This window comes from Gastrolobium bilobum, unplaced genomic scaffold (genome assembly GCF_033153095.1).
Source record: "Gastrolobium bilobum isolate Gb01-03AN ecotype WA unplaced genomic scaffold, APGP_CSIRO_Gbil_v1 utg15185, whole genome shotgun sequence".
NCBI lineage: Eukaryota > Viridiplantae > Streptophyta > Magnoliopsida > Fabales > Fabaceae > Gastrolobium > Gastrolobium bilobum.
Window position 1 is genome coordinate 88,986 of NW_026898558.1, and position 20,573 is coordinate 109,558.

General features: G+C 36.2%; 1 protein-coding gene across 1 annotated transcript; it reads left to right on the plus strand.

Moving 5' to 3' along the window:
- The first annotated feature begins 1,352 nt into the window (after positions 1-1,352).
- On the plus strand, positions 1,353-13,635 carry LOC133317388 (ABC transporter B family member 19-like). The gene is made up of 9 exons (XM_061519250.1): positions 1,353-2,321; positions 2,453-2,507; positions 2,646-2,821; positions 8,945-9,109; positions 9,212-9,507; positions 9,862-10,178; positions 10,292-10,515; positions 10,708-12,636; positions 13,294-13,635. The coding sequence occupies exons 1-9, from the start codon at positions 1,353-1,355 to the stop codon at positions 13,633-13,635; spliced, it is 4,473 nt and encodes a 1,490-aa protein (XP_061375234.1).
- The last annotated feature ends 6,938 nt before the right edge of the window (positions 13,636-20,573 follow it).

The following is a 20,573-nucleotide window of genomic DNA, read 5'->3' on the forward strand; positions in this document are numbered from 1 at the left end:
GCTCATAAGAAACGCAAGAAGCACACGACAGCCGGATGTTTCAGTCTAAAGTTGGAGCAACATTGTTTACCTGAAAAAAGAAAAGGAACAACGTTAGCCAACACAATATTTTATTATTTGATCTCTTCTAGGAAGCAATTCGGTCAATAAACAACAAAATCAACATGATGATATTGATTTGATTATTTGATTTTCTTGGATTAAACGTACTACACTTTTAATTATGCAGCAAAACAAAATGTACTTGGTACTTTTCTTGGATTAAACGTTCCACAATGTTAATTATGGAACAAATCAATGTACTTTGTGTAAGACCCTGCTGTCTGATAGATTCCTCTCTGAACCTTACATTTCATACAAAGTTAAGTTTCACCCTTCAAATTTGCAGGAATGGTATGAAATTTTCGATATAACTTACTGTCCTTTAACCTTGAGAAGAACATTATCCCTTTGTAAGTTCCGGTATAAAAATGACTTCTTATATAAATGGTTAATGTTTGTTTATTCCTTTTCATTTTCTCCTGAAATGTTCCTTTCAAAACTCCTTATGTTTTTCACTTTTTAATTACATGACACAACATACCTAGTCAAGGAGGGAAATAATATTAATATATAATGAACTCAGATCAAGACAATAATACCCTTGCAGCCTTGCTTGCGAGAAATCCATTCCCGAGATCATGTCTACATGACAAATGTATAGACTACCATGTTAGTTTTTTGTTCAGATTAGTAGAGAGAAAGGTTGACTTGACACAATAAACACCCACATAAGTCACTTCAATCCCAACATTATCCTCCAAATAAGAACTGCTAAGGGGTTTGGATTAATAAAAGAAGTTAACATATAAATAGAACTACTTATTATTAATCATTCTGAACCTTTAATTTGCCCAATACATCAGCAAAGTACAGACTCAAAAAAAAGGCCAATAACTAAATTCCTTGTAAAAAATAAACTTTATTATTTTTTAGAAATATTTATAATAATCATCCTTGGCCGGCCACTTAGACTTGCATGCCGTCCATGCACAACAATATTAGGCTAAATATATTCCCAAAGAAACCAATAAATTATACCCTCTTATCTACAAAGTAAATGCAGTTATATGAGGCAATGAGACCCTTTTTATGTGTTGGTGTTATGTTCAATATCTTGTCTCTGCCTATGACAGAAAACACAGACGGAAGGAGCAAAGTTGTTTGAAACATTGGACCAATCGCTATGGACAACACATAACAAAGTTGAACACTTAGTTTGCTTTCCCTTCCTCCATTTCATTCCTTCCTTTACTGGTTCTTCTCATCAAACATCAAACACCAAATTATAACTGGCAGCTATCTAGCTAGCCATGGCTGATTCTTCCTTTGAAGCTGACTTCTACCCCTCAAGCCACCAGAAAAAACACTATCCAACACCAGTGAGTTTTCGCAGTAGTGTGTCTGGCTCAAACTCTTTCATACCATCAAGCTCTCGAAGCAGTGCTACTTCTAGAAGCAGAAGAGCTCGCCGCAACAGAATTCCTACCACACCATTTGCTTCAGATGATGACCGTTCATGGCAAGAAGAGGTTTCATGGAAGTTTGGGGCAAAAGGGTTGCGTGAGTATAGCACAAACTTTAGTTCTGTTATGAGTCCATGGCCAGCCAGCACTGAACACAGTCGTGTATTTCATCAATCAGCAAATGACTATTACCTTTCAAGAACAGGTGGTGGGGTTAGAGGCATAACAAATTCATCTTATGAACATTCTGGTTATGGAAGAGTTGAGCTTCAGAGCTATGTTGCTAGGGACATTGATCATAGTCAAGGGTTCTCAAAGTTGGGGATCATCAAAGAGAGGAGTGGTGGAAAAGGTAGGAGTAGTCCATTGGCTGAGGAAGATGAGCTTAGTATGAAAGATTATAGCATAACAGATGAACACAGTGTTAGTAAGGATGTTCTTGATCTTGAACTATCATATATTAGACATGATCATAGTGGTTATGGACTAACATCACATGGTAGTCAAATTTATGGAATTGGTGGTGGTGGTGGTTATAGTCACCATGACACTGAAAAGGTTTCAGGATATGATGAAGAAGAGGAGGAGGATATTATGGATGAGGAAGATGCAGTGCCTCCAAAAACAGTTGGGCTGTTCAGCTTGTTTAGGTACTCAACAAAGTGGGATTGGGTGCTTGTGTTTGTGGGATGTTTAGGGGCTCTCATAAATGGAGGGTCACTTCCTTTTTATTCTTATCTTTTTGGTGACTTGGTCAACAAGCTTTCAGCAGGAGCAGTCAATGACAATACCCAAATGATGAAGGATGTTAATAAGGTACTACTAATTCTTCTTCCTTGTTTTTTTTTTTTTTTTTCTTCCCTTTATACTAAGTTAAATGTTTGCACATTAAGTGGAGTTTGAGCATATTTTCATAGTCTTTTCCTCTTCCCAATTGTAATTTTCAGATATGCTTATATATGACCGGGTTAGCTGCAGTTGTGGTAGTTGGAGCATATTTGGGTAAGTAGATTAAGACTTTTTAGTCTTATTTGCTTTTTCACATTTTTTTTTTCTTTATAACTTTCAATGCATTGGCTAGAACTTTTGACTTATATTTGAGAAGTGTAACAATAATTTACTGATCACAAAAATTGGCAGAGATCACATGTTGGAGGTTAGTGGGGGAAAGATCTGCTCAAAGAATAAGAACTGAGTACCTAAGAGCAATTCTTCGACAGGACATTAGTTTTTTTGATACAGATATCAACACTGGTGATATTATGCATGGAATTGCTAGTGATGTTGCACAAATTCAAGAAGTTATGGGAGAGAAGGTTAGTGTTCTTATTTCTCTAATTCCGCTGATAAATCACTTAATAGCTACACCACATTAATATAAGGGTTTAATGTTTCTCAGGTTATAGAAGATAAATTAATAATTCAACATACACATAAAAGTATATAATGCCATGTTTTTTCTTTCTCTCTCTTCTTCCACACATTTTTATATATGCATAGGACATAAATTTATTTCCTACAACATGAGAAACAATAAACCCTTAATATAATTTACAAAATCTTTTATCTGTTGATCTGGAGCATACCATGGAATTTTTATTATCTACTTAAAAGTCTTAAACATCACAATGTTACTCCTAATTGAACTTTGGTTTATGAGAGTTCTTTTTCAATTTGATTACATTACCCGAAACCAATGATAATACTTGGGACTTAATTGAAATAATAGTTCACTTTTTGGGAGCTTGTCTATTTTATTTTTTTATTTTTTATTTTGGTAGACGGGAGCTTGTCTATTTGAATTGAATGTTAAATTTCCTATTTGCTAAATTGATTAGTTAAGCTGTCAAATTCAGATGACTGATATTGAAAATGGAACTTTTAAGATGAAATTTAAAAGAGAATGACCAAAACTTAAAAAGTATAATTTTTTAAAAAAATTATTTAAAATTATAAAAAAATAATGCATAATTAATTCAAAAAATAAAAATAAAATATAAAGTATAGATAACTAATTTAAAAGAATTTGAATCCGAAATTTAAAATATGACACTTGTTATTCTTTAAATGAGAGTAGACCAAAAGATTAGTCACTCTCAATATAGTATAATCCAATTTAATAAATAAGAATGAAGTAATTTAGATTTGAGAGAAAATAATTAATGAAAAATTTAAATGAATTAATTTAAATAAGAAATTCGGATTTCAAAACGAAAAATAATTAACGTAAATTTAAAAAAAAAAAATTAAAAAAATAAGGGATTCTCATGGTCTCAATGATTCAATTTTATTATATAGATGTAGATTAAGTCCATTAACAAACGGTATTATTTGCCATTCATTTAATCATATCATATTTTCAAGACATTTTTATCAACATTTCTTTTATTTCCTGAAAACCAAAAGAACATAGTATATATATACTAACAGTTGCCTTTCTGCTGACCCCGACAATTAGGGCCAACATCATCATGTGAAGTATGAGCCATACCCAACATTCTCCCACTTGGTGAATGCTTCACATGTTTCTTCAATCCCAATGCATCTGTACACCATTCAAACTTCTCCGAAGTCACTGCCTTGGTCAGAAAATCAGCATTGTTGACCTTTATGTCAACCTTCTCCAGCAATACAACCTTGTCTTCAATCTTCTCTCTGATGAAGTGGTACTGTATGCCGATATGCTTGGTCCTCGCATGGAAACCTGGGTTCTTAGCCAAGAAAATGGCGCTCTGACTGTCACACCCAACGATCATCTCTCCTTGTGCAAAGCCAAGCTCTTTGCACAACCTCCGTAACCAAATAGCTTCCTTAACAGCATGTGTCAAGGCCATGTACTCAGCCTCTGTAGAAGATAAAGCAACAGTGCTCTGCCTCTTACTCATCCAACTGATAGCTCCGCCAAATGAAGAAACAACATATCCACTTGTAGATCTTCTACTATCAATGTCACCTCCCCAATCAGCATCCACAAAGCATCTCAGCTCTAACAATGTCTGTCCCCTTGAGCCCTTCACGCCTTCATAGCATAACCCAAGGTCAGACGTACCACGAAGATAGCGGAACACACGCTTCACAGCCGTCCAATGCTCATTTCCTGGCTTGGACATATACCTGCTCAATACTCCCACTGCTTGAGCAATATCAGGTCGAGTACAAATCATGGCATACATCAGACTCCCTACTGCACTAGCATAAGGAACTGACGCCATCTCTTCTTTTTCTTCTTCAGTCTTGGGACACTGGTCAACCGATAACTTAGAACCAGTAGACATGGGAGTCAACACAGGCTTGCAGTCAGTCATCTTGAATTTCTTCAGAACATCTTCTATGTACTTCTGCTGACTTAACCATAATCTTCGTTTGTCACGCTCCCTCTTAATCTGCATACCCAAGATCACATTTGCAGCGCCTAGATCTTTCATTTCAAACTGCTTTGCTAGCAGTCCTTTAACAGTGCTGATCATTTTCAAACTGTTTCCAACGAGTAACATGTCGTCAACATACAAAGTTAGAATAACAAAGTCACCTTCTAACCTTTTCACATAAACACAGTGATCAGCATCACAACGGTCAAAGCCAAGCTTCAGCACATAAGTGTCGAACTTCATGTACCACATCCTTGGGGACTGCTTCAGGCCATACAGAGATTTATTCAGCTTGCAGACTAGCTCCTCTTTGCCTCTTGCAATGAACCCCTCTGGTTGCTTCATGAAAATAACCTCCTCCAAATCACCATGAAGAAAAGCTGTCTTCACATCCAGCTGTTCCACCTCTAGGTCATATGCAGCTGCTACAGACAAAACCAGTCTTATGGAATTTAACTTTGCAACAGGTGAAAATACCTCACCATAATCAACCCCTTCTGTCTGTGAATATCCCTTTGCAACCAATCGAGCCTTGTAGCGTTCAATCTCCCCATTGGCACCAACCTTCTTCTTGAACACCCACTTGCAACCAATTGCTTTTCGGTCTGCAGGTAGATTCACCAAACTCCAAGTTTGGTTTTTCATCAGAGACTTCATCTCTTCTTTCATAGCTTCCTCCCACTGTTTGGCATCCTCCGAGCTCCTCGCATGTTTTACAGTGCTCGGATCATCACCTGTAATACTAAATGCACAAACATCATCACTAGCACACAGGATATAATTTTCAGGTGTATACCTCTCAGATGGTCTTCTTTCCCTCGTGGATCTCCTCAGCACTGGTGCTTCAACCTTAGCCTCAGTTTCAGAAAATTCATCCTCTACCTCATTATATTCAGCAGCTTCAGAATTCAAATTTTCCAATTCAATCTGTGAGTTTATTGTATCCTCTTTCAAACCCACATCCAACTCCACCGTCTGTGACTTTTCAGGAGCTTCAGGAAAAATCTGATTCAACTTAGATTCTCTGAATACAACGTCTCTGCTGTAAGTTACACTTCAAGTATCCGGATTCCACAACTTATAACCTTTGACGCCATCCTTGTACCCAATAAAGATACACTTTTCAGATTTACTGTCAAGCTTGTTTCTTTTCTCCTTGGGTACGTGCATATAAGCTTCACAGCCAAACACTCTGATATGAGATACGTCTGGCCTTTTTTTAAACAGTGCTTCATACGGAGTCTTCTCCTTCAAAGCTGATGTAGGGGATCTGTTCTTCAGATAACAAGCAGTAGCCACTGCCTCTGCCCAAAACTCAGTTGCCAAGCCTGCACCGCTCAGCATACTCCGTGCTTTCTCCATGAGAGATCGATTCAACCTCTCTGCCACCCCATTCTGTTGAGGTGAGTAGGGCGTAGTCTTCTGTCTTACAATCCCATTGCTCGCACAAAACTGGTCAAATTTTGTTGAACAGAACTCCCCTCCATTGTCAGTTCTCAGCACCTTGATTTTTTGATCAAATTGATTTTCCACCAAAGCCTTGAACTCGCAGAATTTATCGAACACTTCATCCTTGCTGCGCAAGAAATATAACCACACATATCTTGAAAAATCATCAGTAAAAGAAACATAATACCTTGATTTTCCATGTGATGCTACAGGTGTGGGGCCAAACACGTCGCTGTGTATCAAGTCCAGAACCCCCTCAGCTCTTCCTCCTATGGAATCAAAAGATATCCGATTTTGCTTCCCTTGCAGGCAATGCTCGCAAAATCCAAACCCCATAGAGCAGCTCGGAATTCCATCCACCAACTTCTTTGATGTTAGAGTCTCCAGACCTTTTCCTCCAATATGCCCCAGCCTCCTATGCCATAACATAGCAGTGTCCTCCTCCGCCTGTTCTGAAACATAGCTTTCACCACTGAATACTGTGCTACCCAGCAGTTTCCACAATTTACCATGACGCTCTCCTCTTGCAATAACCAAAGCTCCTCGAGTCAGCTTGCAAGAATACTTGTCACTGCTAAAATTAATACCAGCATCTGTCATACTACCAACGGAGATCAGATTTCTGGTAAGCCCCGGAATATGCATCACACCCGGCAGATTCTTGACTGTCCCGTCACTCATCTTCAGCTTTACCTTCCCACGCCCCACAATTGCATGAGTCGTGTCATCTCCCATTCTAACTGTACCGCCAGAATACGATTCATAGGTGCAGAACCACTCCCTATGAGGTGTCATATGAAACGATGCTCCAGTGTCAATAATCCAATCATTACAGTCATTATGACTGTCAAACGCCATGTACAGGTCCCCTGTACTATCATCATCATCCTTCTTTGTACCCGAAGCAGACGGTTGTGAATCATCCCGCTTCTCAGGACCTACACTTTTACTTCTGCAATTCCTTCTCAGATGTCCAACCTTTTTGCACCTCCAGCACCTCATTTCAGATTTATCAGATTTATCACGGGACTTTGATCGTCCCCTCGATCTTCCTCTGTGACCAGACTTTGATTTGTCATCACTCCTCCCTCTAGCAACCAGAGCCTCATTGTTGGTACCTTCAGAACCTACCCTTCTCATCTCCTCAGACAATAAGGCAGCAACAACCGTCTCAAACGACAGTTTATTAACACTAGTACCAATTGACACAATGATGTGCTCCCAAGAGTTGGGCAGTGAACACAACAAGGTGCAAGCTTTGTCTTCCTCGTCCAGGTTAATGTCTATAGACGAAAGTTGTGCACAAATAGTATTAAATTCATTTAAATGAGCAGAGAAAGAATCACCTTCGCTCATCCGCAGATTATACAGCCTCCTTCGCAGGAACAGCTTGTTCACGAGTGACTTGCTCTGATAGAGACTTCCCTGCTTCGTCCAGAGATCCTTCGCGGTCTTCTCAGAAGTTACGTTCACCAGAACGTTATCAGCCAGGCATAACCAGATCAGGCTTCGCGCCTTTCGATCGTCTCTGGTCCACGCCTTCAACTCCTTCGACTCGCCATCACCTGACGTTTCTTCACCGACAGGTTTTGTTGGTACGGATGGCTTATCATCTTCGATCACGTACCACACGTCCCTGTCAACGAGCAGAGCCTCCGTCTTCAGCTTCCATAACTCGAACCCTTTTCCTCCGAACTTTTCAACCTCGACCCGTGATTGGCCAGTCGACATCCTCTCCAGATCAATTTCGCAGTTTTATCTATGCCAAGAAAAAACCCTAAATCGCGAAACCCCAATCTGTCACAGGAACCCTGGTCGCAGAACCAAAGCTCTTGATACCAATTGTTGGAAATCGACAATCACACAGAATCGAGAAAACAGAAAAAGAGATAAGAGTAGAGAGATTGACACGATGATTTACCCTGGTTCACCCAATATAGGCTACGTCCAGCTTGTCTGTACTATATTCACCTCACCGCCACTCGTTACAAGTCTCTCAGTTTACAAGGCAAATATAAATAGGATTACAAGAAACCCTAACAGCAGCTATTCATGGGCCCAAGCCCAAACTGCTAAGAAAATTACAATAGAAACAGAGGCCTAAACATTACCTAGCCTCTACGGGCCTTTCTGCTGACCCCGACAATTAGGGCCAACATCATCATGTGAAGTATGAGCCATACCCAACAAAGTTCATTTCTATTAATGAAAAATAATTTCAAAAGGATAACTTTTGTATTACTAATATTAATAAAAAATACAATTTTAAATTGAAAATAGGGTTAACTTACTCTATATAAGTCTTTAAAGTTTCACAGATATTTTAAATATTATTCTATAATTTAAAAGTTTATGATTAAATCCTTAAACTTCTAAAATTTTTCAAATAAGTACCAATTTGCCAATAACGTGAAGACTCCAATAACTATTACTAAACTATTATACGTATTTATTTGAAAACTCAAATGAACTATGAAGACCTGTAGAATTGTGTTCTTTATCATCATATAGATCTCTATAATATATCTGAATTTTTAAATAAATCTATACAATTCAATCAAAATTTGGTTGATACTAATCCTTAAATGTGTTTTTATTCATTTGTTGTTTGTGACACTGCAGATGGCCCACTTCATTCATCATCTATTTACATTCATATGTGGGTATGCAGTTGGGTTTAAAAGATCATGGAAAATTTCTCTGGTGGTATTCTCAGTTACCCCATTGACAATGTTCTGTGGTATGGCTTATAAAGCACTTTATGGTGGTCTAGCATCAAAAGAGGAAGTAAGATAAATGTACATACTTTAAGTATCATTTATTAAATTTGATGTTATATCTTTTCATTCTATTATTTATTTATTTATTTTTTATGCATTTTGGCTAAAGGCTTCTTATAGGAGTGCTGGTAAAGTTGCGGAGCAGGCAATCAGTTCAATTAGGACAGTGTTTTCTTTTGTTGCAGAAAGTCAATTGGCTACAAAATATGCTGAATTACTTCAAAAATCATCCCCAATTGGGGCAAAAATTGGTTTTGCTAAGGGTGCAGGCATGGGTGTTATATATTTAGTAACTTATTCAACATGGGCCTTGGCTTTCTGGTATGGCTCTATCTTAATTTCCAAGAATCAACTTAATGGAGGTGCAGCTATTGCTTGTTTCTTTGCTGTCAATGTAGGGGGAAGGTTTGGTTTCTACAATCTTTTAACTTATTTGACTATGTTTGATTTGGAAGAATAAAATATTTTTAACTATAAGAATGATTCTTTCTGAGTCTTCTTAACCAGTTCATTCTTCGGACTAGTCCGGTTCGAGTACTGTTGGACCCTATAGAGGGAGCGACTCTTCCAAGATCATTTTTTCTATTCCTAGAGCTCCAACACGAGATCACTAGTCAAGGGATACAAGTTCCTTACCATTTGTGCCAATGGTGTTTGGTTAAGAATGATTCTTTAAGTAGCTATTAAAGACTACATGAACTTTTTTGTTTTTGTTGTCTAACTTTGTTCTCAAAAGTTTGTTTATTTTTTAATTGACAGAGGCTTGGCACTGGCACTTTCATATTTTGCACAATTTGCACAAGGTACTGTTGCAGCAAGCCGTGTATTCTATGTTATAGAGAGAATCCCTGAGATTGATCCCTATAGCCCTGAGGGCAGGAAGCTTTCCACTGTTCGTGGAAGGATTGAGTTAAAAAACGTTAGATTTGCATACCCATCTCGTCCTGATTCTATGATACTTAATTCCCTTAGTTTGGTATTTCCATCTTCAAAAACTTTGGCATTGGTTGGTGCCAGTGGAGGGGGCAAGTCCACTATCTTTGCTCTCATAGAAAGATTTTATGACCCTGTTGAAGGTAAGCAAGCATATATTAAAATAACAATATGATGATGGCAATAGATCTTCAAAAAGCTGAGTAAAAAATTAAATTATTACTCCTAACTATGTTGAGTTTTAAAATCTTTGCAGGGATTGTTACCTTGGACGGTCATGACTTGAGGACACTGCAAGTAAAATGGCTAAGAGATCAGATTGGGATGGTTGGTCAGGAGCCAATTCTCTTTGCCACATCTATACTAGAAAATGTGATGATGGGGAAAGATAATGCCACCAAGGAAGATGCAATTGCTGCTTGCATTGCTGCTGATGCTCACAACTTCATCTCTAACCTACCACTAGGCTATGACACTCAGGTGCAGTAACTAACGACAAAGATATTTCTCCTTTTCTAGATTAATATATTCAACAAAACTAAGGTTGCAAACTAGTTTTACAATTGACAGGTAATAGTGTGTGTGTGTGTGTGTGTGTGTGTGTGTATGTATCATAAAAAGAGCATATACAAGATAAACAAACTTAGCTAGATAGGACCATTTTTTATGCAGGCTGGAGATAGGGGTACAAAACTCTCAGGAGGTCAAAAGCAGCGAATTGCATTGGCTAGAGCAATGATCAAAGAACCTAAAATCCTTATTTTAGATGAACCTACTAGTGCTCTTGATGCTGAGTCAGAATCTGCAGTCCAAAAGGCCATTGACAAGATTTCTGCAGGAAGAACAACCATTGTCATTGCTCATAGGATAGCAACAGTGAGGAACGCTCATGCCATTGTGGTTCTTGAACAAGGTACTGTCACTGAGATTGGTGACCATCGCCAGCTTATGGGGAAAGCTGGAACATACTACAACCTTGTCAAGCTTGCAACCGAAGCGGGTTCAAAATCACTCTCTAAAGAAAATGGCATGCAAAAAGACAATGATTTATCCATCTATGACAAATCTGTTCCTGATGTATCAAGATCAAGATATGAAGTTGATATCTCAAGGTCTAAAAACTTAAAGACTACGCAGGAGGAAAAACAAGAAGAGGTGGAAGATAAGCAAAGCAAAAAGCCAAGAAAATTCAGACTTTCTGAGGTATGGAAATTGGCAAAGCCAGATATTGTGATGCTATTTTCAGGATTTCTTCTGGGAATGTTTGCAGGTGCTTTTCTGTCCCTTTTTCCATTGGCTTTAGGCATATCCCTTGGAGTATATTTTGAAAATGACACTGAAAAGATGAAAAGAGAAATCGGGTACCTTTGTTTCGCACTTGTTGGACTTGGATTTGGTTGTATACTTTCCATGACAGGACAGCAAGGTTTTTGTGGCTGGGCTGGATCAAAGCTGACACTGAGGGTTAGAGACCTATTGTTTCAATCCATACTGAAACAAGAACCCGGTTGGTTTGATTTTGACGAAAACTCCACTGGTGTATTGGTTTCAAGACTCTCAATAGACTGTGTGAGCTTTCGTTCAGTGCTTGGTGACAGATTCTCAGTCCTTCTTATGGGGTTGAGTTCAGCTGCTGTTGGCCTTGGTGCTTCATTTTACTTTAATTGGAGACTAACCCTTTTAGCAGCAGCTATAACTCCTTTTGCTCTTGGTGCTAGCTACATAAACTTGATCATAAACGTTGGGCCACGAATTGATAACGACTCTTATGCCAGAGCTAGCAATATTGCTTCTGGTGCAGTGTCAAACATAAGGACAGTGGCTACATTTTCAGCACAGGAACAGATAGTCAAGTCCTTTGATAGAGCCCTATCAGAACCTAGGAAAAAATCATTAAAAAGTTCACAAATTCAAGGTTTTACATTTGGTTTCTTTCAAGGAGCCATGTATGGAGCTTACACCTTGACTCTTTGGTTTGGTTCCTACCTAGTAGAACATGACAAAGCAAAATTTGTGCAGGTGTTTAAGATTTTTCTCATTCTTGTTTTGAGCTCATTTTCTGTGGGACAACTAGCTGGTTTAGCACCAGATACTTCCATGGCTGCCACAGCAATTCCTGGAGTTCAAGATATCATAAATCGTAAGCCACTAATAGCCAAGGACGGAACAAAAAATAAGAAAGTAGATAGATCAAAACCGTTCAGAATAGAATTCAAAATGGTGACATTTGCATACCCTTCTAGGCCTGGGGTGACTGTGTTGAGAGATTTCTGTTTGAAGGTCAAAGGTGGAAGCACAGTGGCCTTGGTGGGGCCAAGTGGATCAGGAAAATCAACTGTCATATGGCTGACACAGAGGTTCTATGATCCAGATCAAGGAAAGGTGATGATGAGTGGGATAGATTTGAGGGAGATTGATGTGAAATGGTTAAGGAGGCAAGTAGCTTTGGTGGGTCAAGAACCTGCATTGTTTGCTGGGAGCATAAGGGATAATATTGCATTTGGGGACCCAAATGCTTCATGGGCTGAAATTGAAGCTGCTGCAGTGGAGGCTTACATGCACAAGTTCATCAGTGGCCTTCCTCAGGGTTATGAAACCCAGGTATGTTAATAGACTCTCAATACTTCCCCCCAAAAATTACTTTTAACACATATGGAATTTTGACATCCTCTATGGTTGGTTTTTTGTTTTTTGTTTGCCTGATTGTAGTTTACTCTAAATTATAACCATTTCATGCTGCATCACTTTTTACACCAACTTTTCTGTACAGGATTGATCCTTCCATAATCCTGTTTTCTATATACCTGTGAAGAACCCACCTAATTACCAATCGGGTTCACTGTGTGTCCTTTTAAAGGATATAAGTTGTGTCCTTTTAGTGATTTACACAAAGTCTGATCGGTTATACTATGTAAATCTGAAAAATTGATTTTTTTTTTTACTTTACACGTCAGCGATGTGACTGGCGAGAGAGAAAAAAAAGCAACTTTTCAAATTTACACAAAGTCTGACCGGTCATGTAAATCACCTAAAAGAACACAAACAAGAATAATGTAAAAATAAAATAATTCTATAGAGAGGTAGAGCTAAACCATAACTATATACTACATCAATTTTTTACCCAAAATGTTTATTGTATTAGTAGCACTACTCTAAATCATAACTCAATTATGCTGCATCACTTTTAACATGACTTTTTAAGCACTCTTCTATAAGTAAAACATATGATTTATTTTCTCATTTGCTACTGTACACTAGGTTGGTGAAAGCGGGGTCCAGTTATCAGGTGGCCAGAAACAAAGAATTGCTATAGCAAGGGCCATATTGAAGAAATCAAGGGTGCTTCTGCTTGATGAAGCAAGCAGTGCCTTGGACTTGGAATCAGAGAAGCACATCCAAAATGCCTTTAAGAATGTTTCAAAAGAGGCAACAACCATAATAGTTGCTCACCGTCTTTCCACAATTAGAGAAGCTGAAAAGATAGCAGTTATGAGAAATGGGGAAGTGGTGGAGTATGGGAGCCATGACACTCTCATCCTTCAAAATGGTTTGTATACTAGCCTAGTTCGAGCTGAGACCGAAGCCAATGTCTTTGCTTGATCCTAATAATATGAACTTGTAATATTATTATGAACATAGCAATCCTTACACAACAAAATGACACATTGGCCAAAGTCAATTGGATAAAGATAGAGGGAAAAAAAGAAACCCACTTCAATTTGTTAGGTCTGTTTTGAAGTGTGGATTATACAATAATATTCAATACTAGATTTTGGATCAGCTATCTCTCTTTTTTTCAAATAAACAACTGATGTATCATGTGCGACTTGATTAAGTAAATTTCATAATGGGAAGTGATGTGATTGTGAAGTGTGTGCCTAGCATTACACTAAAGAGTTGGAGATTTTTTTTCTTTTTTTTTTGGATTATCAACAATTAAAGAATGCAAAAAGTATAGTGTCATGGCAAACATATGAAGAAAGAGGACAGAAAGAGTGATTCCATAATCTTTTTCTCTGCACTGTAACTGAAAAAGATTCAATTGCATTGCCAGAATACAATAGAAAACAAATGATACAATTTTGGCACTTGAAATTAAAGGAAACAACAATCAAGTTTAATGCCAGCCAACCTTTTGAGACCTGGAAAGGTGCATTGCAATTTACTCTCTCCTTCTCTTTCAAAGAAAAAAAGACCAAATTGAAGTTAAATTTCAATTTGCCTTATAATCACAATAAAGAAAAGCCAGCTATTATATGAATTTTCTAATTGGAGCTAGTGGAGACAGTGACAATATTTGGTTTCTAATGGGAATCTTAATACATGCACGCATAGCAATCAATTAGAAGAACTTACCATGTAGATGACAAATTGATTTATATATAACCACATTGCCAATATTATAGACTTAAGAGAAAGAATCCATGATGGAGAGACAAAGCACATGCTAAGAACTTGGATAAATCAAGCATGTGCCCTGCTTCTCCAGCGTGGTTCAGCCTCCCTCATTACATTTGATCAAGTGAATCGTTGTTTCATTCTATATATAGTTGAATTGAGAATATGGGAACATATTATGTACTATTTTATGCAAAATAATGTTATACAAATGTTTATGTATAGGGATCTTATAAACAAAAAAAAAAAGTAACATCTAATTTTAAATGGTTAAAAGTGTGACACGTTTGCATATAATGGTTGGAAACCGTTTTCTTGGTGAGGAGGGTGGTTCAACTTGTGGTTTTTTTCTTATGACAAAAAGAACTTTGTGTAATCGCATAGGAAAGCAACATAGTTTATGTTCCAAGTGGTGTTGAAGTTTGGCAGCCAAATAGGAGGAGTTTTTGTTGAAAAGAATTAGTGAGATATACCAAATGCCAGCAAAAATTAGCCACCACCCCACAGTATGACAGACCCACCCACTAACGCCATGCAATAAATGAATTCTCAAGTATACCTCTTTTTTTTATTTTTTTTATTTTGCTGAATAAGTTTTAAGTATACATAGAAGTTAAAAAGTAAAAACCTTCAACTAGATTGCACTTTTGCATGGTTTTTTGTGGCTCAAATACTGAATTGTTTCTCCAATTATTTGGTAGTTGGGACTCAAAAAACGTAAGGGAAAAAAGAAAAATAAGTGTTACATACATAATCGTTACACCAGTTTCAATCTCAAAACTAAAGGTGTTGGTACGGTCGTTTTATCAGCGTGGAAGCGAATAGTTCGTCAAGTCGAGTATATTAGTTCAACACTTGAAGATCTTTTTGTCAGCAAGTCATCGCATTACGCAGAAAAGGAAATAAAACACACCAACTTTTAAAATTGAAAATTCTCCTAACCCAAAGGAGTAAAAATCACACGACATTAGTCCAACAAAATTTCCAATATAAGAACAATGAGATTATAAGAATTCTTCTCTAATATCTCGCTAGAGGTACATATCATCTCTTCATCTTAAGAAGAATGAAACACATAATTTCTTCTCTTAAAGGAGTCAGCATCCGGCACATGTGGGCAAGGAAAAGAAAGAGTAAGAGAAAAATAGAGGAGAGAGGAGAGAGAAGGAGAAATAGGAACGGGATTATGGAATTTTTTTTTTCTTTTAAATAAGATATTGTAACAACCAATTAGTACTATTACCAATATTACTACCAATCAATTTCATCGTTAGATCAATTATGTTGATCCAACGGTTATATTTATTTCTATAATGACCCTATTAGGTAAATCTTAATTAGAGATTTAAATTATGGATTTAAATATCATAATTAGATTCAGAGCGTGATTTCGAGCATTTTGACTGTAATCATGACTAGGTCATGAACAATGCTTTATACTGGATATTTTGCATTACTGTGTAGCAACCGGTGGAGTTTAAAATGAACAAAATGAGTTTAGAGACCTAATTTGAAAATTCTGATGCCAAATATGAGTTCAGAACAAAAAATTGTAGAGTCTGGCGCTTTCCGTGAAAATCTCGCGAATAGTGTTTCTGTCGGGTATTTTGTACTGTTGTTTAAGCAACTGGTAGAGTCCAGAACTAAATAATTGATGAAATACGAATAAGAAAGTACAATATATGTCAAACAAGTCATAATAGACCCAAAAATGATAAGTTTATAAGTTTTAAGTTTTCGTATGCAAACGGTGCACAATTTGTGATTCACAGTGCATTTCGTCAAAAACGGTGACGAAATCATACTGTGAATTATTAATATTGTTCTACAGGGAATAAAAGTTAATGTAAATGAGTTCAGAAAAATAAAAAATATGTCCATAGCTTTAAGTTACTCCGGGGTCATTTTAAGTTAAATTAAGCGAGAGAAAAACACTCGTTAAAAGACTATTGGTCCATATAAGCTTAAGTGGACACTATTCACCTTCATTTTCAGCTTCTTCTCTCTCCTTCCTCTCCTTGAACCCGCAACAGCCATGGTAATGGGGGGAATGAGTTTTCTTTCTCTCTCCTCTCTTTCTCACTCATCTAATCACCAAAACACAAAGTGCCACACATGAAACTTTAAGTAGAGATCATTGTGAATCCATTCCACTTATTTGTTTGGGCTAAAAAGGCTTATGTGAAGAGCTCTCTCCTTCTCAAGATTTCGGTCACTATTCATCCTAGAGAACGAAGTGGATTTTTGGTGGAACCAAGCTTGGGTTTTGTTCTCCAAACCTTGTATAGGTGATTTGAGGTAAGAGTAAGAGATCCTTATTTCAATGGTTTAAATGTCATGATTTAAATTTTGAATATTATGAGCATATGTTATGAAAAATATTGGAGTTGAAAATTTGAAATTGATGATGAGTTAGTATGGTTTATGATGTTATAGTGTTAAATAAGCATGATTATGAGTTGGAATGTTGAAAATTTTCCTTGCATCTTCCTCCCTAGAATTCGGCCATGTAGTGATGGTAGGGGTGTATGTGCAAAAATTTAATTGCTTGGTTTGTGGAGGATTATATGTATTTGGAAGTGTGAATTGAGTGATTAAATGGAATGTATAAAACTAATCCTTTGAAAAACCCTCCCCTTTGAATTTGGCCTATAGGGTTATGTGGGGTTTGATTATGTTAAAAATTATTTTGGTGATGTGTTTAGGTTCTAATGCATGGCTTTAGTATGAATTTGAAGTGAAATGGTTTAAGAAATAATGAGAGACATCTTGGCTCCTTTGTATGTGTTACATCGACCATGTGAAGGAAAAATAAGCAAAGTTTAGACTTAAATTGTTATATGAATATATGAGTAACTTGGGGTCAAGTATGGGTTCTAGGAACTAATGATTGTGTAAAAAGAATTGATAAAAATCTCTAGTTTCCTTTGTTATTGGCTTCAGCCATTGTATGATTTTGGGGCTAGGAATTGTTAAAAATTGTAAAAGATATTTTAGAATCTTGGTTGGGTCCTTCAAGGACCCTAGGTAAATATGAACCAAGGTGGTTGCTTGTTATGTGAGTAATCATCATTAAATGGTCTAATAAAAGAGTTTAAAGATTGTGGTCTTGACTTGTGAATTGGAATATGTTTGGCATAAGTGTGAATAAATGAAAGTAAGAAATAAAATGTATGTCTTATGTAAATTCATGGCATTGTATCTTTTTATTGATTTTTGTTTTGGATTCCTCCTCTAGGTGTGCCTAGGAACTAAGAGGGTTTGGATCCTGTTAGAGCTATATAAGTAACTTGTGCTACAAGTAAGCGAATTGGTAAAGTTTCAAGAGGTAAATTCTATGTTTAAAGAGTCTTTCCCTGCTTGAGTGCTCCACCATGGTTAGTGAACTATGATTGGATTGTATGATTGTATTTGATGCTTGGTATAGATGCATTCATATAGAGCTATTTGATAACATGATATGATTTGTTCTGATGTGATTTCTGTATTGATCTTTGGCCATTAATTATTTGTGCATCGATGTCTGCTTGGGGTTTTCCCTCGAGACTGACTGTGTACACCTTTGATATGTTCTGGTTTCGCTTGGGGTCTTTTCTTGGAAACACGTGCATTGATTTCCGCTTAGTGTCCTCCTTTGGGAATGACTGCATATGCCTATGATAAGATATGTATATATATTTTGTTCTGTTATGATATCCGTTTGGGGGACATCATTTCAGGTGCAGAAATTGTCGGGGAACCTAAACGGGGCAGGGATACGAACCGTGGATAGAGTGCATCGTAGACCGGATTTTTGGATAGCAGTTCGCTACCATTATTTTGGAGGATTGTGATTTGCATTAGTATTCCATTTATTTTGGTGGATCATGATGTCTGATCCGTTACTTTGTATATGGCTTGTATATATTTTGTACATGTTTTCCGCTTTGATGCATGTATAATTTTGTATTCATGCATGTTCATATTATGATGTAGTATTCAGTTATATGATTACATGTTGGATTTGCATGCTGTTAGATATAGTGGCACGAAGCCAAGTTGTGCATGCGCCCATGGATGTGTATATGGTCTTATATGGATATACGGTATTTCTAAAATCATATATTGTATAAACTGTTTATCAGGATACCTTGAGAGTGAAATTTGCAAATCCCCGTTTGTCCAATTTACAGACGTCACTCTGTCCTATTTTCGTCTTTGTCAAATAAGAATTAAACTAGAAGAAGTATGCAATATGATATATCATGTGAAAAAGGATTAAAGAAAAAGAAAAAGTTAGCTCATATTTTCGTAAGTTAAGTCTTCCGTTGTTTCTGTTTAGTATCATATGTATGTTAATTTAACTGATTCGAGACGGGGATGTTACAATTTCCATCTTACTATGATTATGATTTTTCATATTTAATACTTTATATTTATTTTCACCTTTGTATGGTTATAATTTTTCATATTTAATGCTTTCACATTAAATATGAGGAATCATAACTATACAAAGATGGAAATAAATATAACCGTTGGATCAATATACTTGATCTAACGGTGAAATTGATTAGTAGTAACACTAATTAGTTGTTACAATATCTTATCCCTTCAGAGAATACATAATTATAATATGGGTAAAGGGTTTCTCCAATCAATGGAGATAAATTATCTCCGGTGAGCCCAAAACGATGTCGTTTTAGGACGAAAATCAAGGTATTTTTATAATTCAAATTTATTGCTGGGTTATATTAGTTTTTATCATTATAATTTTTTTATCTTATAACCCAAAATGACGTTATTTTGGACTCACTGGAGATAACTTTATCTCCGGTGGCTAGAAAAATACTTTTCTCTTATAATTTTAAAGTTACATTTTTTTTCTTTTTTTAGAAACTTGTTGGCTAACGTAAAAAGAGAAAAAAAAAATTAATTTTATAACTATGTATTCTCCAAAATATATAATTATAATAGTATCATCCAGTGTTATTAAACTCGGCCTGATTATTAACCCGGTTGAGGTACTGGGTCACTGGTTCAACCGCATGACCCGGTAAGTAAATGTAAATCTACAATTTATATTAAAAAAACTATAAATATACTTAAATACTTGTAAGAAATATACCAATTTAAAATATTTTAATATGAAAATAATAAATTACACATCATTGTCCAACAAAAGATCAATCAAACATATAATATTTGTGATAGTAGTGTTTCAGGTTCAGTAAACGACATCTCTAACTATAAATCAAATCAAAATTCTCTGCATATTGCATAATCAAGATAATATTAGTGTTGTAGGTATATAAACTATGTAAGTTAATAAACTACAAATCACTCAAATATTTAAAAAAGAAACAAATCATTTGTGTTTGAGAGTAAAAAAAAGAAGACATTACTTTATGAAAATAAATTAGTTTATTTTTATAGATCAGGCCGGGTCACCGGTTGAACCGACCGGGTCACCAATTTTTATGAAAATCAGCTGGGTCACACTGGGTCACGCCGATTCTGTAACATGACCGGTCCAATATAAAAATTGGACCAATTACATGATCGATTGAACGATTTTTGGGTCGACCTAATTTTTATAACATTGGTATCATCGCACCAAAAACAATTCCTTAAGAGATATATACTCAAACTTTTCTAACAGAGGAATACTTTTTGCTACAAGCTAATCTATTGCGAATGAATTTCATCCCATATTATATAGATGGGGTAACTTCTTTATCTTCTTTAAGAATCTTTTTCAATTGATGAGGTTGTTGCATTTATTGAATTAATTTATATTTTGAATCAAAAGACAAAAAAAAGTGTTTTTTAAACCACCAAAATATTAAATGAGGGGACAAAAAAAGGTGATGGGTAATTTCTTCTAGAGTGAGAATCAGAGAAAAAATATAACTGCCCTCAAAATTATAAACATAATTTAAAGCAGCTCAAAGTAAATTGATTTTTAACGCAATGAAGAAAAGTACATGTGCGATCCAGATGGATTTGGATTCTTCTATGTTTAAAAGTGGTCATATTATAATGCAAAAAAAAAAAAAAAATATCATATTATTTGATTATAATCACTCGTTGATAACTATATATATATATATATATATATATAAAATTTTTAAATAAATGCTTGTGATCAAACCACATGACCA

What these genes read in the sequence shown, in the direction of transcription:
- LOC133317388 (XM_061519250.1), top strand. Translation starts at nt 1,353, where the DNA reads ATGGCTGATTCTTCCTTTGAAGCTGACTTCTACCCCTCAAGCCACCAG. An exon ending in GGTAGTTGGAGCATATTTGG is followed by an intron (nt 2,508 to 2,645) that starts GTAAGTAGATTA and finishes AAAAATTGGCAG; the next exon opens with AGATCACATGTTGGAGGTTA. An exon ending in CACTAGGCTATGACACTCAG is followed by an intron (nt 10,516 to 10,707) that starts GTGCAGTAACTA and finishes TTTTTTATGCAG; the next exon opens with GCTGGAGATAGGGGTACAAA.